The 27,399-nt window shown below is 41.4% G+C and overlaps 1 protein-coding gene across 5 annotated transcripts in view; it reads left to right on the plus strand.

The window, feature by feature from the left end:
• samd12 (sterile alpha motif domain containing 12) overlaps positions 1-27,399 on the plus strand; it is a 101,247-nt gene that overhangs the window by 13,820 nt on the left and 60,028 nt on the right. For all 5 annotated transcript variants that reach the window (XM_056399527.1, XM_056399526.1, XM_056399525.1 and 2 more), the window contains exons 2-4: positions 4,890-5,098; positions 14,773-14,902; positions 26,686-26,826. In XM_056399527.1, coding sequence (XP_056255502.1) covers positions 4,890-5,098; positions 14,773-14,902; positions 26,686-26,826 — 480 coding nt within the window. The remainder of the gene's footprint in view (positions 1-4,889; positions 5,099-14,772; positions 14,903-26,685; positions 26,827-27,399) is intronic.

Below are 27,399 nucleotides of genomic sequence, written 5' to 3' on the forward strand. Positions count from 1 at the left end.
ACCTGCTCCTTCATATGCAGACACACACAGTGTTCCTGTCAGCTGGTATTTTTCAAATTCAATTGGTCGGTAATGGCCTCTTGTTTGAAACCATGTAGAGTAATTAACAGAGACAGAGTTATGTAAGACTAATCCAATTCTTTATAAATCTTCATCGCAATAATAGGAACGCATTTGGCTGTGCAGGGATGGTGCTATTCTTTAACATCTCCGTGTGTGCTCCATTCATTTTCTCCCCTCATTTCCCCCTGTTCTCATTGAGAAAAAAAAAAAGGAGTAGTGAAATGAAGTAGACATCCTCCCTCATCTATATCTTCCCTCACGATGCTTCCACGGCGCATGTCAGAGAGGAGGGAGGGATGAATGTAATGGTGCTATTTATAGTAACTGTTGCAGTTTAAAAAAAAAAAAGAAAAAGAAAAATCTCCATTTCCAAGCCCCCCATCGACCCACCCTTCTTCCCTTTAAAGGATAGAGAGCAATGCAACTGTCCTTCCTGTCTGTGCTGTGTGTTCCCACCACTTCCCTAACCCCTCACATCATCTTGTCATCCATCTATCCGTCCATCCCTTTAGTCTGTTTTGTACCAGTGTTGAAATGCTCTCAGCAAAGGATGTATAATTCATCTCTCCTCCAGAGTGGTTGCACACCAGTCATGAATTGAGTCGGGGCGAGGAGGAGAAGGGGAAAAGAGTGAGCTGAGAGGAGAAGGGAGGAGAGGAGAGGAGAGGTATAAAGAGGCAGTGAGAGGGAGCAATGCTTCGTGCTATGCATCTCAAGTTGGCTTTGTTTTAAACAAGGACCACTCGTGTATATTCTCTGCGTGGTTTAAATGGGGCATATCAGGGTCTCTATTTCTTATCAGGTATCAAAACAGAGCAGGTCTGCAGCTGTGCCATATTTGTGATATTCTTTTATAATAGCAAACTGTCATCCGTCTACAGTTAAACCTTGTTAGTCATTATCCTGCTAAATACTCTTCTGACTTTAAGGGTTTGACGTTTTCATCAATTCCGTGCATCCTTTCCACCTCTCAAAGAAAAGTGCATAAGTGAGAAAACGGTTGTTCTGTGGTGGAAGAAGTATTCAGATATTTTACTCAAGTTGTCTTGCTTTGAAAACCTGAAGTGGCAAAATGTACTTGAAGTAAGAGTACTCATGTAGAATAATGTCCCCTGAGACGGCTAATGTTACCTATTGCATTAATAGTGATTAATCAGTGAATAAGAAGCATTTTGCTGTTGTAGCTGGTAGAGGTGGAGCTAGTTTTCCCATAACTACTGCGTATACAGTTAGGTTGTGGATCCCAACCAAGGTGTTAAGTGATTATGAGATGAAAGAAAAACCACATTGTATTCATGCCAGTACTACTTCTTTTTTTTCTGTTTTGAATTATTGAGTTTTATCTCTTTGATCCTTAAACAGAATTAAATTGAAACCATCTGAGAACATCAGAGGGGAAATCTTTCTTTGATGGAACAACTGTGGCCCAACAGGCGCCGCTTTTTCGCTGCTTATAATTAAAATCTTGATCTGAAAAGTAACAAGTAATCGTATCGCTCAAATAATTACAGTTGAATAGTTTGCCTTTTGAAATGTATTGGAGTGAAAGTAACACAAACTAGAAATACTCTAGTAAAGTAGTATCTCAAATTGTACCTGAGTACAGGTCGACTCTCCGGCCTTTTGACAGTGGGAGTTAAAGTGAATTCAGAAGCACGAATTCCTACACCTCCAAGTTGAATCATCCAAGCATATACAACAAATACTACAACAAATACTGTGTTCTCCATCATAATCAATGAAAGCAAAGAGAAGTGTTTTTTGGTTGGACTTCAACAGCAGGGCCAGTCCTATAAATGTGAATGTCTCGCGCTGACTGACTGACTGAGTGTTGAAGTTACACCATTGGTTAGCAAGTCGTTGTTGTCGCTTTTTCGAAATGATTTTTTGCAAATGAGCAGTGTTACCAACTTAACGCCTTTGTTTGTTCACTACTTTCACCAGTATTGCCTTGTGAATGTGCGGTTGGGCTTTCCCTCCGCTGGTACACTTCTCTATGCTGACCGCACAGCAGCTAACATGAATAAGCCTCTAACTTTTTGTCTGAGTGATCATTTGACAAGTAAATGCAGCCAAAATCAAAGCACAGCTATTGTCTTTAATTTGTGTGAACGGTGATTTTGTCAAACGACATTGTGGTTATAAAGTCAGGATTTTAGCAGCAGAGCAGCAGCTTGGAAAAGGCTTGACAGGTGGTTAACATGTAGTATTTTAATGGGCCACGTTTGAGTCACTATTTCATACTTGTTCTGTTGTCTGACAACAGAAACAGAAAAACATGTAAATGAGAACAGCTCTATTGGTAATTCGGCTGTGTTAAAGTGCTGTATATGTGAGCACAGAGAGTCGGAGAGAAGCAAGCAGATAAAGGGCTGAAACCGGCTGACTCTAGGCAGGATGCAAATAGCCTACGATGTGGTCCAGCCATATTCTTGGTTTTGACCTTTGTCTTGTTAAAATTGAGGCTGAAACCTTTGCAGTGGAATTTCTGAGAAGAAGGTGTGATTTAAGGTCATGGGGCAGCATGTTTCTCTGAGAGGTTTTCTTTGACAAACAGTGCATTTGTCCACTGAATGATATTGAGTTCCCACTCTGTCTCCCAGGTGTACAGCATGTCATTGTCAGAGGAGGAGGACAGGACCACCTACAGTAGCTTTCACACTCCTGCTCCTGTTATATGGAATGACGGCACAGATGTTGTACCTCTGGTTGTTGTCTTGTTTCAATTCATTCTGAGCTGCGTCAGAGTTGTTGTAATTGCTTGGTGACAGTGGCCTGAAATAAGCCACTAATTGGCCGTTTTCCTGGGCTTGCTGCTCCGCCAGCAAAACAGACTGAGATCAGGGACCTTCAAACATTTATTTATCATACACATTTATGAGTCACTGCCTGCAGTGGCGTGTGTTTCCGTCATGTTCAGCTTCACTCAAAGTGTTCCGTTATAGGCCGCTAATGTCGCGCCTTCATCCGTGCATGTGTTGATGTGCTTTTCTTTTAAATCGTTTCTCTATTGTGTTTTCAAGTTCAGTCATTCTTAAGCAAAGCAGAATGTGCAGCCTTTGAAAATCATTGCTTTGACATGGAATGAGCAGCTGCAGTAGAAACCAAAGCAGCCTTCAGGTGTGATGAAAAAAGTCTTTGGTTTGCCGTTCCACATAAATGAGCCGACTGTGTTTTTTGAACAAGTGGGCAGATTGCATGATGACAAATGGCCCAATTCAGTGACACCTCACAACTCACTGCTAGCTGTCGCTTCTGCGCCTGCATCACTGCCTGATGAGACTAAAATAGTGCCTGAGCCCAACACTTCCTGTGAAAAACAAAACTAAAAATAATCGCTTCATGGCTTAGTAGTACGATGCAAGTTTATAAGTAATACAAGTCTTCTGCCTTCCTCTAAACATTCACTCTAACACGGGTACAGTATGAATTGTTTCAGTAGATTTAAAGCCTGTCATCATTTTCAAATGGTTCGCCTCAGACTTGAACTTCAGTTTTACCTGGATTTATTGTTGTAAACATGTTGCTCTTTCATCAAGGCCCAGGTTTTTCCTAAACGCAACATTAATCAAACTCACCAAATGAGGTTTTTTTTTCACAGGCTGCAGATGTAACCTGCTGCTGAAGTGCTCGGCTATCATTCTTGGGTTATGATGGCACAAGGTCGAGAGCTCTCTCGATGTAAAGGGACATCTTGAAAGCTGTAGAATAAGATACAGTAGCTCTGTCTTTTGTGAAAGGTTAAACTTGCAAACTTAGTGCAAGTTAAACATCAACAAAATCTACGCAAACATACTTTAATGGATTTGATACACGTCTAACACGATGTGTCTTAGTTGCTGAATCTGGCTTTTGAATAAATTATGTGTTGACACCAGAAAAGTAACAAAATACTTGATTTTTGTGTGAGATGTGTGTGGACATAATTGTCTCGCACTGGAATACACAGAAGAAATGGAGAAATAGTAGACGTTGAAATATCTCTGACAGTGGAAATAAAAGCTTTGTTAAGTTATGTCACATAACCTTTGCTTAAGCGCTGCCTCTTTGGCTACAAGGCCCATTGGCAAGATAATGATAAATGCTAAAATGAAGCGTAACACTAGCACAAGGAGAGAGTCATGAAGTCAACTATCTGACTTATTGGTGTCAGTTACACAGTAGTATCTATTATATCTAATATCTAATTAATCTAATAATATATCTATCGAAAGCAGCAAAACCCCTGAGTGTGTTAAACAGAGCAGGGGTGTGTTGTTTAATTGAGTTCATCTCTCAGCGCACGACTTGTGTCTTTATTATTATTATTTGCTGTTGTCATATGGTGGTTGGATACATTGATTTCTTATATATTATATACAAAAACGGTATACTTCATTACACACTGCACTGAGTTAGTATGTAGTGTTGAACTGACACAAGGCTTTGATGGTAGCTCACCCACCATATATCATTATTTGCCGCCATCTGGTGGAATCTTTGTAGTATAGCATTCAGTGTGGAGAACTTGGGGTTGATTCAATATGCATTCCTCAAAAATGGAAATTTCATCAGTGGAACCAGTAATATGAAAATATGAAGCAGTTGGAAAGCATGTGAAATAAGAGATAATTTAAAAGTCTCTATGGGATACCATTAGTCAGATCATATAGAGCTATTTTGGAGGCCAAATATACTGAAAAGCATTTTAATTTACGCATTTCTACAGTGAAATGCAACTTAAATACATTTAACTACAATCTAAGTGGTTAGAATTTGATGTAATTTTGAATTTATACTTACTTAATACTAATTTATTACTCATCTATGCCTTCTTGCCCACACAGCTGTTCACTGCAACCTGAGCCAGAATGGCATCGACCACCAGATGTGCCCGGAGGACGTGACATCACAGCTGGAGGAAGAGGAGGAGTCTGTGGATGCGGGGACTGTTCTGCTGGACGACGACAGCCCGAGCTACCAGGATGTCAGCCCCCCGATGTACCAGCGCCGCTCCCCGCCACACCGCTCCGTCTCTGAGTCTGAGCTGACACGGGTAAGAGCTGATCTGAAAGCACCCTGCACAGTATAAGTGTTGGCATCAGTGTTAATTTGACCCAGAGAGCATGGAGATCAACTTTATGCCTGTGCTGTTCATACTTTTCACAAATGATTTAACATCTTCGGATTTCCAGTGTAGACTCCTTAACTTGAAATAATTGTTTGTGAAAATCAGCACTTGTAATTTGGGAAATTGCCACCTGATGCCATGATCTTCCAGATTATTCTGATTTCAGTGTTGGTAGGAGGAATATAATCCTGGTGGAAAAATGGTCTCCCTCTGCGATTGTTTCTTTTGTGATACTACTGGTTCATGTATGTCTTAAATTAATATCATGGAATTCTATAGTCTACTTTAAGTAATATAAACTTATATGTCTTTGGAAATAAGCACCCCAGGCATAAAGTATGAGACACCTGCAAGTTTCAGTCAAATGAAAACAGTAAAAACTTAACTGAACGGATTATTTAAATTCCATCTGACATGATTTCCTGACTTTTTGCACATTCTGTTTTAAAATCTGTCATTAGTATCTGTAGTCTGGATTTAAAATCATGAGTTGTTTTTTGGCCACTTGGGGGCAGCAGAGCAAGCCGTTAACATTGTTGGTAACAGTTGCCTATTTACATGTCCAGCAAATATGCAGCAAAGCTAGCATTCATTTTGAGTCATGTTTCTGGACATCAGACAAATATAATTAAGCTTACTTTTTAGCTCTTTGAGAAATATCTGGTTCTTTAAGTTAATAAATGCTTGTCTATAGATATACTTTTCGTTTGATGCTGGTAAGGTAACATACATTAGTTTAATAGTATTTGGGTGGTGAGACTAAAGCAAAACAGGGTAGTTGCTCGCTGTAAACTCAAAACAATCAGCTGAAAGGCGTCAAAATTTCAACTGAAATACTTAGTTTTATGACCTATATCTGCTAAATTCTGTCATCCTCCATTGTACTTTGTGTTCACAGCTAACTAACGAATGTTAGCATGCTGACATTTTCAACTAGGATGGTTATGTTAAACCTTATACCTGCTAAACATCGACATGTGAAGCATTTGTCATTGTGAGAATGTTAGCATGCTGGACTTAGCATTTAGCACAGCCTCACAAAGCCACTGGCTATAGACTCTTCGTCATGTTTCTGAATTGATCTCATTCAGACAAAATATTTATAGTGAAAGTCTTGTTACGCTGGTGTGGTTTCATCGCTTTCATAACACCGTTAATTAGTGCTAATTTCCTTGTGTCTGTGGTCAAATTACAATATGTCTACAAAAACATCGTTGGTGCTGCTTTGCACCGACAAAAACAAATCAACCGCCCACTTAAATACAATAATCCCCTATGTTCTGCACATCTACCTCTTCAGTTCAAACAAAGAGTTTAACAGGGAATAAACAAGGAAATACGAGCTGTTGTTCCAGGCTGCGACTCAACTCTTCCTCAGTGTTTCTGATAATAGATCAAAGGAGCCATCATCAGCAACGCAGAATAAATTCCTCTCTTCCACTCCAGAAATAGACCGTGGTTGGGACAGTGGGAGGAGACAGGAGTGATAGCTCCTGATGCACACACTCTCATATTCTCTTTTCGCTGTGTAAAATCTGTGGTAATCACCTGTCAATCAGTGCGAGTGGAAGTACTTTGAGTCAGACACAGTCCTCTGTGAAAAACCCTGAATCCTTAGCCTTTTGAAGAAGAGGAAAACCAGGCCTGGGTTCAGTTAGTGCAGACACACACACATACAATACTTATAAACACACATTTAAAAGATAGTGGAGATGCTCGGTTCCTTCTGGATTGTGCTGTACCTGTAAGTTAATATGTGGTGATTCTGAGGTAGCAGTATCTGTAACATGCTATCAGTGCTGTGTGGTTTATACAGGCATCATCATGTAACTCTGTATCTCAGCATTATTCTGTTTGAAGCAGAAGCTAAGTCTGAATTGCATTAGAGACCTGGAGGAAGTAGTGTATTAGCTTTCAGTCTCAGTGTTGTGTGTGTGGATTGCAGTTAAGAGATTTTCTCTTTGAGAGAAACTCAATAGATCAAGCGCATAAAGACTATAATTACATAGAATGGCAAACTATTCTCTCATGCAATACAGCCATGGGCCAGATAATATTTATGAATGATACTGGGATCAGAGCTTAATTAAGTACTAAAAGAGAGGTTTTGCCGACATATTAACTTTACTGTTAAATATGAAAGTCTGAGTGAAACAGCACTTACAGCGTCTATAGCTTCAGTAATGTGATGTTATTTCTGAGTGAAAGGGAGTATGTGGGGAGGGTGTCATTTTTAGAGGACTTAGAATCAAATTTTTCCAGATCTGATCGGATCGCTCGAAAATGAGTTTGCCATATTGAACCCAAACACACACCACCTCCAATAATATAGTTCTACTAGCTAAGCTTGATCTTATTACATTTGATAGGAAAAATGTATGTATAAAAATGAGCGCCTGAGCTCAAGAGGAATCATGAGAAATACTGTAATATTTTACTGGAGGACAAAAGAGAGGGATTTTAAATCTTTTTTTTTTTTTTACAAATATTTGGCATATGCCTAAAGCAAAACTTAAACTGTGTCTGTAAACATGATTTTGACAATATATCGTGGTGCAGCTTGTAGATACTGTTTACTGGGTATGCCGGAGGGTAAAATGGTTCAAAGACTTTTCAAAGACATAAAGAACAGATTTATTTATCTTGCACATTGAGACCTATATTAAATTATTTTTCACTGGTCGATTTGAAATGAAGCAGTGTCAGTAAAATTGCAACCGATGAAATGAGAGCTGAGTATAGGTATATTGTGCCAGTATCATATACAAATATGCTTATCTACTAAACAGTAGAAATAAAATGCAAAGTTTTGTAAATACTTCGAATGAAATGAGGAGTTTTCTGATGAAGTAGTAACTAAACAAGTCTTGATACACACCCCTGTAAAATTCAAAACATCTCCTCAGCTTCCTTGTGGGAAACTCAACATCTAGTCAGGATCGCTGACTGAGACAAAGATTTGGTTTTCATGTCGAGCGTATAAGTACCCATTTTAATGCTTCCTCAATTAGCTCTTAATAAATGTGAAGATTCAATAAAACTCCAGACCTCAGTGCCAACCTGTGGGAAGGCTTACTGTAGGTCATTTCAGTTCATCACGTCAGCAGTTAGTGTTAATTTTTAAATATTGGATTAAAGCTGACTCCTGCGCATGGCTGGATTTGTAATTGAGCCAAGGCTTAGCCATAGATTAAACATGAAGCATAAAACAGCCATTTAGACTCAGCGGATGACTAAAACATCCGTAGCAAATCAGCTCATCTCCGTCATAATCAATATCAAGTCCAAGGTGAATATATTTTGTTTGGTGTTAACACGCCCTGCAATGCTTTATGGACCCTGCCGAATCCCAAGGTCAGGCGCTGTGAAGAGGTCTTGTCTACTTTCTTTGATGTGCCTGAGTAAAGTTGGCACGGCCTGTAAATCCAATTTCAAACAGAGGCTCCTTATGAAGGCTTATTAATTTATCCACCATAGTGTGTTATTCTCAGTCAGCCATCCACAGCTCTCTGGACTCCACTCCACCCCGTCCACACACACACACACACGCACACACACGCACACACATAGACATATCTCGGTTTCATCCCCACTCCTGTATGTAACAGATTAATTAATACAGGGAATTTTCATCTCCTGCCAGCTCTGGCTGAGAGAAATGGAGCGAGGCAGAGAGAAAAGAAAGTGAGGGAGAGCATGCCAGAGCTGTTAATTAGCTGTGCAGTGGAGATAGGGCAGACGACACAGGGCTCCGTGTCTCAAACAGCCATTCACTCAGTCAATATGACACTAATGGCAGTGGCCCTCCTCCTCTCAGCGCTTTTCTGCCCAGTCACATTCAGAAGTGGCAGCAAGTGTTTAGTTGTGACACTAGAGGGCGGTATGTAACAGTGAATCATACTGGCGTACCATAAACAGGTTCAATATACAAGGAAAGAATCACAGTCTCATGCAACCTTGCAGTTTCTCTGGTGCTCTTGAAAATTGATGGAATAAATGGCGGAAAAGAATTCACTAGAATCAGAACTGAATTTCTGTGCAATACTTTAAATTTGCATATACTGACAGGTCCAAACGAAATAGCATACACAGTGCAAGATATACTGTGGTAACACTTCACTTTAGCTCCCTTTGTTTAGCATTCACAGTGTACACTCAGTTGCCAGTTTATTAGGTACACCTGGTTAAAAACGAATGCAGTCTAATACAACAGCCCCAGTTATCACGTTCTGCTTTTGTTCAGAGAGACGTTGGTTCAACTGTATCATCATTTGTGCTGTTGAACTGTTTAGCATTCAGCCTACCCTCACTGGTATAAACCTGTGGGTATATAACGCAATACATTTCCTGTTGTATTAGACTGCATTAGTTTTAGCTCAGTGGAACAAATAAACTGGTGTGTATGGACATTTAATTTAAGGTTTTTACCGCACTGTAAGGTCACTGTAAGCAGATGTAAGGTCCTTTTTTAAAAGCGTTTTATTGCTGTAGTTATCAACACTTCTTCCTGTGAAGCATCTATGACTGGATACTGGCATATGAACAGATGATGAATGACAATGACTATAACAGTTATATAAAATATACCTTCATATGGGAAGTTATAATTGTTGAAAATTCTGCACTAAAGAGAATCTTAAAAGAACTTAAAAGTCCTTATATCTGCATATTATAATTATCACAATGTTGATGTGAACAATATATTTTGGTGGGGGTTAAAGTGAAGTGTTACCTCTGTATGCTACAGTTTGTTTGTCTATATGGCTTCAACAGTCTCATAGTGATATGTTTTATGGTTAAACTTTGAAAGCTGGGTCAACAAAACACAGGACTTCTACATTGTCCGATCGAACGTGAACATTGTTCCTCATTGCGTCGTCTCAACTGCATGTTTATCAATGTAACCATGACGATGAAGGTGCGGCACGCCTGCCATCATACGTGTGAGATTTCAGGTTGGAGGCATTTTTCCTGCGTTCCCAGTGTGACTGTTCTGATACAGGTCTTTCTCAGAGGTTCACTATTTTGGAAGTCTCTTCCTTTTCCAGCTTGTTTCCTAAAAGATTTCCTGAAAAATAACTTTTCTTCTCGGCTGAGGTGGTCGAAACATGACTAACAAGGAAATTCGATTTGAAAATCATTAAAAAAAAAGAAAAAAATAGCAGCTAATTAAAAGTTCACAATGTTTCTTTTAATGGAATTCCCCTCATTTTTTCTCATAAACTAATAGAAAATATAAGTCTATAGAATGCCTGAAGTTACTTCCTTTCTTTATATACCAGGCTTTATCATGCTCACCTCTCTTGTCTTTGAAAAAATTCTGAAAAGCAAAGTAAAAAAAAAAAGTACTTCACAAACTGGATGGTCTCATAAAAGATACATTACACCTCTAGTCTTTGAAATCTAGTTAACTTTGTTATATATGTAGGAACTCGGCTTATTTCCCCCCACCCCCACCCCCACCCCCCCACCCCCGATGCACTCTGCAGTGTGACATCTCCTATTGTTTTGGATTTTTTTTTTTTTCTTAAGCTGATTGTACAATGAAACGGGATTGTTTTGTTCTGAACACAGCCACTTTTTATCCAACAAACAATAATGCTCCTAATGAAGGCTGCTCGACAGCTGTAATGGTTCTGCACAAAAGCTGCGGCTCTTGTGCTGCCAGATAGCCCCTGTACACATTTGCACAATAAATGAACTCTGCCCACTTCTATTGTCTTGGGAAATATCTAGGGCTGAGGTTCAACTTGAATTATTTCTGGGAAGTAAACAAAACTGAAAAACTCTGAAATCTATTTGATGTTATGAGGTCTTTGTGGCCGGTTTAATTTTGAGTAGAGTCAATTATTGACAAAACAATGTCATTATATGTGCTAATTGCTGCTGCAGTTAACATTTTTAATTGAGTGTAGAGCCACTTGACCCTACAATCAGCCTAACAGAATGAAAATCGCGGCACAAGGGGGTTGCAGTTCTGCTTGGAAACGACTACATGCTGTACACAACACCACTGCCAAATTCACACTGTCGGACACATGGTGTTTGTGTCTGGAATGCTTTTCAGTGCTTTTAATTCCCAGCTCCTTTTCCATTCCAACGCTGTCTTTACAAAGGGGCCATGTTATTGCCTCTTGATTAATTTAGCTCAGCACATTCATATTGGATCTTTAAATGCTTATCAGTGTTGGTGCAATTACATGCTTCATTATGTATGTAATAGTTCTCCACTGTGGCCGTTAATGTGTGCATGTTTATTTCAGACTCTGGTTCATGTTAGGGTTGTGCGTTTTTCCCCAAAGGCTTTATTCTTTGTCTTTTAATTTTTGAGGTTGTCCTTGCTCTGTTGCTAAGGTAACATGAAGAATACTGGGAGCTGTAGTGGGCTTTCAGATATCAATTAAACCCAAGGACAGTGCAGCACTGAACGCACATTGGCATATATGGCAAATGGATGGTTTGCGTGTGGGTGTGCATGTGTGTATTCGTTGCATTCATGGGTTTTTCTTTCGTAGGTGTTTTGCATGCCTGGGCTGCACGTGTGTGTGTGTGTGTGTCTGTGTGTGTGTGTGTGTGTGTGTGTGTGTGTGTGTGTGGATGTGGATGTGTGTGCGGATGTGTGTGCGTGCCTGTTCCCAGATGTATTCCACTTAGAAATAAAGCAAGCTTTTCCTCTCACCCCTGTGCTGTCACTCAAATCTCTAATTGGCCCACAGTCTCTTGAACACAGCTCTTTGAGCATGATTGTACTCCTGTTTTCTTCTCTCTGCTGTTTTCACTCCACCCTTTGGCTCTGCAGGCTGGCAGGCAGGCAGGAAGGCACCAGCTCACCTATTGTACCGGCCTCCAGGAACACAGCTATGGGCTAAATCAGTGCAGAATGTAAAACACAGATGGCCATTGACTCACAAATGGGTTCATGGAAAATGAGAGAGTCTCCTGTGTCAGACTCTGCTGAATCCACTCTGTAGCAGTAGCTTTTTTTTTTTTTTTTTCCCTAATCTCCTCCTTTATTCCTGTGTCTCATCTGTCACTCCAGCCATCCCTCACACTCCCAGCATCCTCTCCTCTCTCACTCCTGCTAGTTGTACTCTCCCAGCCTCTCCTTTCTCACATGCTCTCAGTGCACACACTTCCTCTCCCTCTTCTCTCCACTCTGTCCCTCACTCTTTCTCCATCCTGGCCTCCCTCTCTCTTTTGTCGCCTCAGGCTTCTAGTCGGGGTTAATTAGCATTGAGTTGAGATGTGTTTAATGGTTAATGCGGTTTCTTCCTGCCATACCACTCCCTCCCCTCCCTGCAGATTTAGCATCTATCCACACAGTCTGCCAAGCAACTGCATTAAGACCAAAGCCTCATCTACCTGCCTACCTGCGTACCTGCCTACCTGCCTACCTGCCTACCTGCTTGCTTTTGCAGTCTGTCACTTTCTCTTATCTGCAAAGGATATAGAGCCCCTCCCCAATTTCTCTGTCTCTCTAGGATGCTAGATATAGAGTGAGTGGGAAGGAGCGGTGGAGAGGCTCAGAGAAGGAGAGAGTGAGGTAGTACCATATAATAAGAAACAGGTGAGAGAGAGAGACAGAGGGATATGGGCGAGATGAGAACCACAATATATGGGGAGAGGAGGTGAGAAAGACAATGTGATAGATCTGACAGGAACAGAGCGAGATTGAATACGGGGAAGAGATGAGAGGAGGGGGGGGTTGGGAAGGGAAGGAGCCAGAAGGCAAAGCATAGGAAATGCTGCCAGTACCTGTTATTCGGCTTTCTTTGGGGTGGGGAAGAGAGGGGCCTTCCATTGCTATGCCACACCACACTGCAGCCAGAGAACAGGCTGAAGTGGAGGGGAGTGGATGTGAAATTTTAATCACCTCTCTCTGTTTGTAATTTTAGTAGCCCCTCAATCAAAATCAAAAAGCACTGCCAGCACTTTCAAGAGCGTTTCTTTGGCAGCCTTTCGCCCTGCCTGCTGTTGAAGTATTTAAACTAGAATGGCATCTTGCAACCGGAGCGCAGTGTGAGACACACGTGCATGTGAGTGCGGGTACGTACTATTACATGCATTCTAATATAAACTGCTTGTTAGATGTCGTACGTTTGTGCAGTTGGATTTGAGCGTTACTCTCTCCACATTGTGACAACTACATAAGCAGAGTTTTTACAGATCAATGCTCGGATCAGCCCCCTTATGTATTGTTTCCACCTCTTCCTCTACTGCCATCTGCAGAGGGCAGTAATGCACACGACAGACGTTTGGTGGTGTTTTTTAGTGACGCTAGAGGTGCGGCTCTGGTTGGTTGGTCCATGAAATTTTGTACAGGCATTATTGGTGCCCAGGGGGTTAAAACCTAACTGACTTTAGTGATCCCCTGACTTTTTTTTTTTTTTGGTTTTATTTTTCGTTTTGAGTGAAAAGTTTTCCTCATTTTGTAATTGTCAAATTTCTTTGCAAAGTCACCATTTCAGGTTTTCCCATTTTTATGTTATGTTGTTTTGTACTAGTTGTTCTGGTTCATCTGGTAGAGTGCATACCACTTAGGCTGAGTCCTTTCTGCAGCTAGCGGTCCAGGTCTGAGACCAGCCTGGGCCCTTTGCTGCATGTCATCCCTTCTCTCTCTCTTTCTCTCTCTCCCAATCCTTTCCTTTCAATCTTTCACTATCTCTATCACATTAAAAGCAAAAAATTGGCAGAACTTGTGGAAAAGTTGTGCAACACAACATAACATTTGCTGGTAATAATGAGCGGTTAAAGGTAGCAGTCTGCCAATGAAAGGACTACACTACTAAAAGGACTTTGCTCATACACTTGTCAGGCCTTAAGGATATTTACAATGCAGTTTAGGGAGATAAACTAAATGTAAACAAAATCTGATTTATTCATACTTAAAGCTTCCCATGATACTTTAATGCCAGGCTGTGCAGATTTGCCTGATTAGAAACCCAATTTGATCGTACCAACAAATTTTAGAACTGGGCCAAATTTGAACATATTGTCCGCATCCTCCCAGCCATCTGGACGGGTCCATATTCTTTTGTCCTCCTCGCTTTCCATTCAAAGTAGAATTATAGAAAGTAACTGCCTCTCTCTTTCTGCCAAGGGGATTGGAGAATGTCGGTCAGGGGTTCAATATTTACATTTTATATGAGCGATTGTGATCAGTTGAACCTTGAAGTGCGAGCTAGGGGTTAACTCAACATACAAGATTAATACAGTCGTACAGCACAGTGTCTCTTTATTGACTATCCTGGAGTTATATGTCTTGTTTTTACTTTTAAAAGATTAATACTTTATTGATCCTTGAGGGAAAATGTCAGACAGCAGCTAGTAAATATTTTATGACTACATCAGCTGGAAGGCCATCTCCATAAAGATGTCACATGGTTGCATTAAGGCCAATCAGTGGAAAAACAAGAACAGTATTTTATTAGGTGGTTGCTGCAGTTTCTAAATCCAAATGTGAAAGTGGTAGTCCATCCACAGTGTCTTCATATTTTACCAATAGTCGTACATAAAGCACGTAAAACAGCAGTAACTGTGCAGCACGTTTGTAAAAGAGCGGTCTCTAAATGTTTTGTGTGGTTTTGTCTGTTTAACAGCCAGGGTACGTGAAGCTGTCCAAGCCAGTGGCCCTGTGGACCCAACAGGACGTGTGCAAGTGGCTGAAGAAACACTGTCCTAATCAGCACCAGATCTACAGCGACTCCTTCAAACAGCACGATATCACAGGTACTTTTTGGCACCCTGCACTTACCTGTGCAGCGGCTGTCATGTATTATGCAGTAGAACAACCAGATCTGCTCTATTACAGCATAGCAAACCTGGTTTTTGTGTTGTAGCTGCTGCAAGGTGATTAGAGGTTGATGCTTGAAGTTGTGTTTGTTTATTTTTGAACAATATTATGCGGAACTGTTCATGATAAAGAATCTCTCTCTTATCAGGTCCAGTAATTTGCTTTGTCATGACTTTGTCTGGTCTATTTAGAGGAATTCATATCGGTGACATTGGTGCAGTGTCATCAACAACTTTTTTCAGCTGGAGTTTACAGTGACACTGGTCGTCTCTTTCTTAGAACTCTGCTGCATTTGCCGTTTCTTGTCTTGATCTCATTCATAACATCCCCGGTGCACCCTGCAACCACTGTCTGCCCCCCTGCGGTCCTGCCACCCGGCCTACCCGTCTGTCCATCCGCTCCTTCGCCGCTAGTCAGCATCACCACTGACAACGGTTGCCACGTCAATCACTCCTCTAACGAGGCTCCTCAAGGTCACCTCGGCGCTAACGACACTCTGGTCCGCATAGCAACAGACGACCATTAATTGCCGTGCACTCTTCCTCTTTGAGCACAACCGATCACATTAATATGTTTATTTGTTGCTGTCGAGGACCTCCTCGATTCAGTGACTGGCTGGCAGGATAAATCGCTTTGGCGGTCATGATGAGTGAATGATGATAATGACTCACGCTCCCGTTTTACCCTTTGATGCATTTTGACTGATGTTTGCATGGTGGGTTTTGAGATTTAGCATCCTCTGTTTAATGGTCTGAAAATATGAATCTTGCTGCTCTGCAGTTCAAGTTTCACACATATCTCATCAGCGGCGCAGAGGTCCAGGAGATAATCCACAGTTCATTGCATGCTCGCTGAACCCTTGCTACACTGTGGATCTATTTTCAAGTCGAACCAATTTGAAAGATTTTATTTTGTTTTCTTTTCATTCGAAGTACAGAACAAGCACCGCTGTGTGTAACACAAGTTGAAGCGTTCTTTTTTTTTTTTTTTTTCTATTGCCGTTTATTAAATTGAGTCTTATGTGCAGAATTAAAAAGGACTCATAGAGGCTACAACTGAAGACGCTCCTCTTATCATATCCGTGCAGTATTTGTTATCACAGAGAAGAGGAATCAAGTCAAGTGCGGCCATCCAGTCATTCATGTGGTGGAAATTTCTCTTGAGGTCCATATCTAATTAAAGAAAATTAATCTAACTTTAGGATTAAATGCCTCAGTGTTCCTGACAAGCGTGATGCATTCAGTTATAGTCGGTAAATAAATTATATTTTCTCTTATTAGTCTTTCAGTGATTAAAACATTAGAACTCAGCTTCCTAATGGTGTATTAACTTAATGGCCTGTGTTTGTTATGAAGGTGTAATGTTTTTTTTTTGTTTTTTACCAGGATCACACGAGAGGAAAGGGTTAACCAAATGATGCATGCACACTCATGTGCGTACAGTACTCAGCACACATGCTTTCCTACTGGCACAATTAGGAGATAATGACATGCACAAAACCTGCAAGTAATTCAGTTTGTCTTCACATCGAGCATTAATTAACAGAACCCAATTAAAACAGGCCAAGCCACACCAATTGGGCTCACAAGGCAATTTGCATCCCAATCAATCTTTGAAATATTATGCAGATATATATTTTTTTTCTGTTCCTACACCGTGTTAGAATAAACAAGCGGGGAAACAAATGATGAATGGAATATTGTTGTGGAACACAATCAAGCGTAGACAAACAAAACGGTGAGAGAATGAATACATTTACACATGCGTGCAAACATGCATCTGAGGATATCTGTTTGTTCCGTGTGCTTGTCGTACATTAGCTGTGACTCTTGAAAATTGGAGAGGTACGTGTACGTTCATGTGTGTCTGCATGAATGGGTCCGATTTTTGCTTTCTTTCGCATTCGATTCTCCAGACTGGTTGACTGTATTTTCCGTCCGTTCCATCCATAACAGAATATTCAGCCCTCTTTTCGGCTGCCAGCGGTACTCAATTTCACTTGTCTTGGCAATGTAGTCATCCCTTCATAAAGTAGCAAATCAATAAACGGTCTCTATTCCAGATCATAATTCAAACAGGCATTTGTGTCCTCCCTCCTTTGACATAAAACAGTGGTGAGGGAAATGCATTTTTACTGCGTATCAGGGCTGGTGCAACATTTTAACGTCGAGTGACTTCAGTATGCAGCAGCTGCCTCCCTGCTAGGGCTCCTGTAACCTCAGCCAAAGAAATCAATGTTTCCCATCCTCCCTCCAGCGCCTACTGCCAAGAAACCCTTTCCTCCTTTCAATCTTCACCTCCCGCCCCCCAACAGAGACAACGCCGAGTTTGACTTTAACACCCAGTTGTCATTAAAAATGCATTAAAGCATATTAAGGCATAATTAGATATTAGTCCCTAATCCGTTGTAATTACAAGGACAAAGCTCTTTTGGTGAGAGAATAGCTTGGCACGATAAATGAGTTAAACACACAATTTCTGATACCTTAGATGTAATCAGCTCAAAAGGTGTGATGACAAAGGTAATCAAAAGCAAGAGGGTGGAAAAAAGGAGGGAAAGAGGTTGAGTCGAGATGAAGTTATATTTCTGAGAGTCAGAGAAGACCATTACATCACACTGTGGAAATTCAGAGCCTCTCTGAAGGCATACAACAGCAGAATTAGATGCAGCTGTAGAGGTTGGCTGCAGGGATGAGTTTAGGAACTTTTGTGTGTTTTGTGTGTGTGTGGGGTGGGGGGTGGGGGGGGGGGGCAGTATTAAAGAAGTGGGGAACACTAGTAAAATTAGTAAAAATGTGTGAAGACTCGCACTGATAATTGTCAATAGATATCAACAGATAGCTACTATATATCCCAGAGAAGGTCCCCCACCCCTTCTACACTGGAACAAGACACCCACAATGTCTTTTTGCATCTGTCTCTGTAGTTTTTTTCTTTCACTTTGTGGTTGTTTGATTGACTTCCCAACAAGAAATGTCAACAGTCAACTCATCCAGATGCTCCTGTGCCACCCCTCGGCCCCACCCTTGGCTGACTAGGTAACCAGTCATCCAGCCAGCCAGCTGCCTAATTTGGAAATACTGTGGGTTTGATAAAAAACAGAGACATCTGTGCAGTGTGAATTGAGGCCTGAAAATGCATGGAAACTACTCCCACCATGCATCAGTTAGACTGTTTTGTTTTTTTTCTTCTCACACAGGAATACTCAGATAAATGAATAACCAGCCTCATAATATCCACTGATGTATGGTGTCATAAGGCCTGTATTCTGAATAATTAATAGCCTGTAATATTAGTGGTTTAATGAAGGGTGGCCTGTCTCCAGCAGCTCACACTATAGCACCTCAGTTCTTGTAAAGGTCTGTTCGCTCCCACCACCACCACCACCCTCGCCCCATCCACCACCACCACCCCCCCCCCCCCCCCCACCCCCCACCCCCCCCACCAGCTCCGGTCGCGATGTCCTCATCCACTGGAAGGTCTCACACTGGGTACAAAATGTATATTTGATGAGCCTAAAAAAAGGATGAAAGGTGACAAATGCTATTTTAAAAAAACCCAAACGAGGCCGCCCAGCAACAGGCCTAAACAGCACTTGAGTGATGAGACAATGAATTCTGCGGGCACCAGACTGCTGTCATAAAAGTGCTGCTGTGTAATAGAGGAACAGACATATATTGTAAACGAGTCAAAGGGACTTACATGGCTCCATATCAGCTCTCGAGCCACATAACAGCTCCACTGGTGGCCATTGTTTTGTGTAATTTCCAAAAGGGGAAATTTAAACAGCTCGTTGCTGATGAGTTGTTTGGGGGACAATTTGATCCACAGACAGAGGGAATTGTGGTTAATGATGCCACTGGCAAGGTGATTATATAGCAACGTGTAACATAAAATTAATTACTGTTCTTCCAATTGGATTTTTTCAAAATGTCGTCCTTGTTTCTCCATATGGAGGGTTTGGAAATTAGTCTTCAGAGATTGTGAATGACACGCAGTAGGGCCGTTAAGTGTGTAGTTATGACTCGTTATATAGAATACATCCATCGTGAACAAATAAAGATACTGTATTCCCATCTTTTATGTTACTCAACTACTGTCTGCCTTTGTCATCACACGAAAAAATAAGAAAAGCCTGAACCTGCCAGTAAGATGACTCTTGATATTCAAGACATTACAGGCCATGTCCCCCAGTGAGCCAGTCGTAATGATGATGGAAAGGAAATTTGAGATTTAGTAGAAATCAACCTGTCTCATCCCCATCATGTCTTCAATATGATTCAGCTGAAAGCGTCTAAAAGATCTCACATGTATTACTAGTGAGGGTCAGCCTCAGTGTTTGCGCATTAGATTATCGTGATCTCTTCCACCTATGACAGGATATTAACTATCTGCAGTCAGTCAGTAGTAGTTAACTCAGGACGGCTAGTTAGCTCCATGAACCTGATAGTGATTTCAGTAGTCTGTACTGATACTACAGTGTTAGAGTCCCAGTGAGCTGTCGACAGGTTGTTAGCTGTGGCTAACCAACAGAGGTGCAGTATAATGATCAGCAAACTGAAATAGATCAGTAGTGATGAAATCAGCGTGAGGCTACTGCTGCTGTGACAAGTGGAGGGTTTAGGCAGCTTATTATCTGTGTGGGTGTGTATATTTGTGTGTGTGTGTGTTTCTCTCTCTCTCCCTCTATGGCTGCCTGGACTAGCTTTATTACTAAGACTGAACCGTGTTCTCTACCCTATAGGATCATAACTGGCCTCTTCTGCTACAGTGTGGAATAGCATTAGCACACAGGTGCTCAGTGGCTGCAGTAGCCATTTAGCTGGATGGCTACGAGCAACTGGGACAATCAGTCCCATTTACTTTAAGGACTCCAAACTGTGCCATATCACAGTAAATACCTGTGAAGGATACGCCCGGTGCCACTATTTGCTGTGTTTTGTCGTCGTCAGCTAGTTGAATCCAATGCTGTTATCCCGCGTTCTTTCTTGAAGGGGATGCTATTGCATATGGCAGCAAGAAGTACACTCACTATCCAGCGCTCAACACTTACTTCACTTGTTATTCTGTGCTTGACAGAGTGTAGTGCAGGTTTGTGGAGTGCAGTTCGCCAGATGCAGCTCGGTGACATTTATCCCCAGAAGACACACATATGGGCGCACAGCTGTGCGGGAGATTTGAGAATTATGTGTGACTGGTATGGAAGATTTACCTGAGGAGGAGTAATCGTAGAATACATTCTTGCACTGTATCGTCGGCTTCCAGCACAGCTGCCAAAACATGTCAGGGCTGAAAAGAACCATTTTAGAAGTTGTAGGGAGTGGAGGGTTAACTCTCTGGCTTTTTTTTTTTTTTACCCATAGCTGCCCCACACACAGTGAAAATTAGCCGTTTTAGCCCCCGAACCTGCTAAATGAAATGGACTCTTGCAGGATCTGTGTCCATGGGTGTATACTTTTGTGTCAGATGGGTCTGCATACTATACAGTATGTGTGTGTGTGTGTGTGTGTGTGTGTGTGTGTGTGTGTGTGTGTGTGTGTGTGTGTGTGTGTGTGCATACAGATACACTTTAAGCTCCCATTCATCAAAGCTGTGGTAGCCTGTGCCAGGCTATAGCTGGAGATTAATCTGCCTCAGCCCAACGCTGCTGCTCACCCCCCACTCATTAATCTAATTCCCAGCGACAATGTGTTTGTGTGCACATCAGTGTGTTTCTGTAAAGCACGCGTGTATAAAGTGTACCCATATTTGGTTTGTGTGTAAAAATGCATTCAGAACAATATAGCTTGTCATACATTATTTAGTATAGCAACAATAGAACTCTGCTAAAATACAGACTCGTGGATATGAAGAGCAAAGAGATGGAGGAAGCCCGTGCTGTATGTGAAGTAGAGAAATATTCAGTGAACAGAGAAAGCAGGAGCAGCTCATCTTCCTGGCATTTTGGATCCACTCACCCCCCCGTCCCCACCCTTACAGAAAGAGGGGAGGAAATTATTTACCTCACTCCAGGAGGGCAGATAAGTATGGTAGTCAACAAGCTGAGTGGAGAAGCAGTGAGATAGGAGAGAGAGAGAAGGAAGCAGGGGAGGCTTGAGAGACAGAGGGAGGGTGTATTCTGGTGTGTACAGGGGAAAACAGACAAGCGTGTAGGTTGGTTTGCTATAGGAAGAACAGTAGATTATTACCCGCTTGTTTTTAGTCACATTTTCAATTTGTGCGTAAAAAAAAAATATCTACAAAATTAGAAAGAACATTTTTGGGAGAGTTGACACACATGGTCATTCTACCTTAAAACCCCCAGAATAATGTATAAAAAGAGCAGAGGTCAGGGGTATACATATCCAGTCCAGATGGTGGCCTTGAACCATATCACTCTTTCCTCTTTCACCATAGTTTAGCGATATGCAAAAAAAACCAAAACATATTGCAATTATTTTGACGGATATTGCGATATGAGTCGTGATTTTAGTGGGAATGGTAATTTTTCCATTTCTTTTTTCTTGAAAAAAAATATATATAAATGATGATAATGTGACTTTTTCTGGGGTCTGCACAAAACAACATCTATAGAATATGATTTGTAGGCTGAGGCATCTCTGTAGCACCACAATGCTTCATTTACGGTATGTTGAGACACATGACACTTGGCCACATTGCGATTTCATTAATATTGGGATTATATGTTCAGCCATTGTTAATAGCAGGAAGTATAGAAACTTTAAACGCAGACTTGCCTAAATTTAAGATCCTGAGGCTGTTGCATGCTTCTCACTCAAGGCTCGACAAATACACCAACCCAGCACATTTGAAAACCTCTTGAAATGTGAAACATCGCAGTCTGCAGCCGCACCGACATCCTTATTGATGATTGGTTCGTTGGTTTGTGGGACTCCCTCTCTACCATCTCCTTCCAAAACTCAGGATAACCAATGTAGTTATAAAGACAAGATACATAGGGAGAATATCAAGTTTTCCTTCTTTTTTCTTCTCGTGTGCTTTTTGTAGATTCGTCCACAGCACCCACTGCAGTGTCCGGGAGCAACGGCAGCTCCCACACAAACGTGTGCGCAGCTTACACGCATGTATTTACAAAGGAGATCGCACGCAGGTTTCCACTGGGAGCTTAAGTTTCCTGTAGGGGAACAATCTTCTTCTTCAATCTTGGTTTGCCTCTGTATAAATAAAATCAATGTTGGCACCAGCACTAAGCTTATCGTCCAAGATGGTTACCAAATATTTATACTGCTGGACTGCAGTCACGGGCCCCCTTTTAAATGACTGTAGGAGCAAGAGAATCATGTAATCCTGTCACGCTTTGGTGAACTGTTCACACGTAGGTTGTTGATGGAAACACATACTGATTCACATTTTATTTTGCAGAGGTATCAGAAATTTGCTTAAATTTGTCAAGCATGATGAGGAAGAGGAGAGGAGAGGAGAGGATGATGAATCCAACCACTCCTCTGGTAAAAGAAGCTGTTATGGCAGAACCACAGATAGAGTAAGTGAATAGAGTTGAAAAAAGCCAGTAATTATACACATGCCCACATTAAGTTCCCTGTTGCTAAGTGAGAAAGTGACAACGCTGTCGCTGTGAGTGTGTGCAGTATATGTTTTGGGTCAGGAGTTAATGATTTTCTGCTATGTCTCCTTTGTATAATTTTGCATTGACCTGCCAAATGAGGCTGTGCACTATCATAGTGCTGTAAGTGTATAGAATTAGCCATGCAGCAAAAGACCAAGCTGACATTGTTTGCGGTGCCTTCTTCCAGCAAATTCACTATTTTTCACACTTTGAGATGTTTCAACTTTTATGCAAGTGTCTCTCCCTCACTTACCTCATGTATTTCCCCTTGATCAATTTCTGTCTGTCCTGTCCTCCTCCTCCTCTCCTCCTCCTCATCATCCTCCTCCTCTCCTCATGGCCATGGTACACTGCTCAGTGTATTAATTGTGGTTTGAAAAATTCCCAGCTGAGGCTTGGTGGGATTGTCGATGCCAATGACTCAGAACTGCAGGGCAAGAGAGTGAAAGCTTGGACTCCTTACAGAAGCTGTTCCACCCTGCTGATACTGCCTCGCCGAGCGGAAGAAGCGGCACGTTGGCACCCACCACCGAGAACTGGCAGTTTGTTCGGAGCCAGATATCAGACCTGATTTATTAAAATCTCAATGGCAACTTTAGTGAATTAAACATTCACGCTAAATGGTTTTCATGACCAGTCCTTAATCGTAACCGGAAGGTTTCATGAACCCTAATTTTCTGTTTGGGGTCCTGGAGAGTCATTAAAGACTCCAAAAACATACCCAACATTGTTTTTATCACCTTTATACCTCATGACTTTTATTCTAGATGCATATACATTTAAAAGAGCTGTTTGTAAGTTTCAGCTATTCCTACATAGCCAGCGTTAGCATTAACAGCTGTTTACTTACCAGACGTCGCAAGTTCAACATCAAACTTTATTCCGTTATTTACCGGGAGCTGTCTCCAGCAGTTGAAAACGACGCCAGTGTTAACTCTTGTCCCCGTCGCGTCTTTCTTAGCTGGTTAGCATGCGCTGGTCCGTCTCGTCACTTTCCAAATGCGACTCACTGTTGCCTCCGGTCTTCCATGAAGACGTAGTGCTCAGAGGGCGCATTCTTGTCTTGTAAACGCAACCATGGCCGAAGCTCTTGTCGAGCAACAGTCTCCACCACCCACTCCCGTCAACAAACCACTTTCGGCGGCAGATAAAATGTACAATTAGCCCCCTTAAGTCCATTTGACATTTGAATTCTCCATTTTTCAAAACAGGATACAACTCCCTTTGGATATGTTTGTGGGAACAGTGTCTAAGCTTCAGGCCTCTGGCGGGGTGTTTCCCATCGCAGTGTTTGACTGACATTTGAGGGAGGATTGTTTGGAGACTTGCTGTCAAACCACTGATGTATGTCATAGCCCTGTACAGCCTGCAAATGTTCATATAAGACATTTTTTCCCCTTTTTCAACAAGCCCACATACCTTTGGTTATTATATTTAGTTATTTAAGACATCTGTTACAACACTCATCATTTTGGAAGGACCCATTGTGCTGTCAAGTTTGTGTCAAGTGGAGGCCTGCAAGCTACAAGCTTCAACTAGGACAGTGGAAGCTAGTTAGCCTAGCTTGCAAACGTTAGTAGTGATTCCTGTTGAAACCCTATGGTTCATTTTTTTTCAGTACCTGCTGAGGCGTTAACAGCTCCTGTGCTCTCAGTGTCGTGTTCCTCACAGCAACACATTAGTCCATGATTTGTAGCGTGTCATGGAGTAACTAACTTGTGAAGTCACAGAGTATACATGAGTCAAAACAAACACCAAGGATTTATTCACTGAGCTAATGACACGTTTCAGTTTGTATAGAAAATTACACATTATTTCTTCTTGGATTCTCAGGAACACCAGCTGTAAAACATGGTTAAGTAAACAAAGAATTTAATATGCTTTACATGTGTCATTGGTGTTGACAGTACTTTTCACACAGCACTACCCCTCCCAAACCCAGAATAAGCTGATTTACATTTCTATTATTGAGGTTAAAACATTTTTTTTCTTAAGTACAAACATAAGTGTCTCTGTGCAGGAGAACATACTGTACATTTATTTGTCTGTGAATTACTTATTAGCAAACAAAGGTCATTCACAGTTTCACAAATAACACATCATAATGATGAATGGGCTGCTCTAACTTAATTTTACTCCACTAAAACTTTTGAAATACTATGTGCACTGTGTTCACTAATGCCAATTAGGAGAGACCTCCATACATTTGTATTTATATATTTTCTACAAAGAGCACTGTCCTTTACTGCCATGTGTTAGCCTGAGATGCAAAACCCAGGGCTGAAAGAAGCCATCAAACACTTGGTGCAGGAAAGAGTTAATTTATGTGAACGCATGGTTAAAACTAAAAGCGACCGAGAGCCCCCAACACCTAACGTCACCACTTTATCAGCTCATCACTGCATTGTTCAGAGAGAGTTTAAGGTCAGGGAAAGGTCAGAAGAAAAGAAAAAAAAATATCTGAAGGAAAAAAATTGGTAGTTTTTGCAATTATGATTAAAGCCAAAGTCAACACAACACACCGATTGAAAGAAATGCTCTCCCTCCGTGTCAACATGTGAACATCTCAATAAAAAATCTCAAAAAACTTTGTTGTCATTCTTGTTTTTTGTAATATACACATTAGCAAAGATGCTGTGTGAATCATCTGTTAATCTGGTTAGAGAGCTGTGTTCTGTCTCTTGTATCTGCTGTTATTTAAGATAGACATCACTGAAGCAGAGAAAGAGTGAACCTCTGTTTCCATGCCGATCTATCTTTGGTTACACGATGAGGTGCCAAGTGATGGTTGGTCAATATTTATAGACTCATGACAGCATGCTTTATGTGCATGTCAGTTTTCTGTCAATTCTGTATGTCCCCCATCTTCTCCCCAACTTTCCGCCCTCTGGCCCGCCTTTTATTCATCAGTCCACTTTCTCTCTCCACCTCGCTAATCTTTGTCTTTCCCTCTTGCCATTTAATACGCTTCCCTCACTTCTGAGCCTTTATGACTCTACTTAGCTCTCCAGTGTTTATGTAATGCATTTTGAGCGCCATTTTGCGTCGAAGCATCTTAACTATGTTTGGCATTTTACCCCCATCTGGCCGCAGCACCGAGCAAAGAGCTTCTATTGTTAAGGCAGGAGAAACTGGCACAACACAGTCAACGTTACAACACTAGCACTTAAGGGTACTTAGCTTTCCCAACTACTCCCTTTTGTGCCGTGGTAGCAAAGTGGTAGTGTGGGGCTCGGCATGTCCTAACCATTTAAAATAGATCATCCCAACAAGTGAAGAGACATGAAATTATGAAGTCTGCCTTACTCTCGATTGTTGTTTTTCTAAAAGAGGCATTAAATAAGAGCAAGAGAACCCATTTAATGTATGGAAATTCAATTTCAGTCTTGCATCATAATGAATGAAGCTTCATGTTTGTTCATTTTAATGATCTGACCGTAAACAGACACAGATGAGACGGAAAAAAGGAGGAAAAATAAGAGGGAGAAGAATGCGACAGGCTTCTTCGGCTGTCAACCAATCAGAACCCGTTTCTGCCATCAGGGCAAGGCAGCGAAGGGAGCTGTCGGGGTCCAACCCAATGCCTAGTAATTACCCTGAATTATCATCCTATCTGCTTACCATCCCACGTTACAAAGGCACTCATAACAAGCATTAATAATTACGCCATACTCTACTCATGTTTTATCAGTAGCCCAAATCCCCTTCATAGAAACTGATTGAATGATTAAATTATGGATTTTACACAAGGATTTGCAATTAAGGAAGCTGTGGGGGAATTTGCTCAAGGGATATACAGTACTGATATTCCTGTGAAACATGCTGTGTTTTTAGAGCACTATGCTTCACACTGAGTTGTGCTTAGCTTAATAGAAGTTTCAGAGTAGTTGGTTGTCACATAATGGTGAAAGACACATAAAACAGTTTGATTTTATGTAGCTTTAATCTTCTGGCATTTTATTTGGGTGCATGTTTCCTCACCCTGCTCCTCCACTGACGTGAATGCTTTATCTGCACCCTTTTAGAGTGTCTCCAGCAGAGCATGCTGAATTCCCACTGGCCTCCTGTTCCTTCTGTCCCTTAACCTTCAACCTTGTTTTTTTTTTTTGTTTGTTTTTATTTTTCATGCAGGGCGGGCTCTGATGAGATTGACAGACAGAAAGCTGGAAAGAATGGGTATCATGCAGGAAGCCCAGAGGCAGCACATCCTGCAGCAGGTCCTGCAGCTTCGTGTCCGGGAGGAAGTCAGGACCCTTCAACTTCTCACACAAGGTAAGACTTTTTTCAGCCTTGAAACTTTGTCCAGCATAAAAATGTACTCACATTCTGCACATATTTCACCCTAATACTGTGAATCATATCTGGCATATAATTTGTTCACACAAGCTTCACAACACTCCAGATTTTCAGAGCACATACTGTATCTGTATCTCTCCCGGGTAAAGATTATTTACAAGGAGACTGACATCTTGCATTCTGATAAATATTCAAATCATTTACTGTCAAGTATTTATGCACATACTATCTGTAGTCATGGCCATCACTGCATGTTTTAAAGCCTGCAGCCTGGTAAACATGATGACTTCTCATTATCGAAGGCCACATTTACTTCTCAGTGTGATATAGAGCCATCGTGTTAGAATAGCCTGCATAATTAACTGGCGCAGCTTTAAGGCCTGGTTGCAGCAGAGGTTAAAAAGGCAAAAAATTGAAAAGGTGAAATTGGTGACCTATGACATGTAAATTTGTGCCATTGACCAATACCACGCTGTTTTCACAGCGAGGGGACGGAGAGCAACAGAGGGAGCTATTGTAGCTTATTATCTGTGTTGCACCATCAACTTC

Source organism: Seriola aureovittata, chromosome 16, assembly GCF_021018895.1.
Source record: "Seriola aureovittata isolate HTS-2021-v1 ecotype China chromosome 16, ASM2101889v1, whole genome shotgun sequence".
Lineage (NCBI taxonomy): Eukaryota > Metazoa > Chordata > Actinopteri > Carangiformes > Carangidae > Seriola > Seriola aureovittata.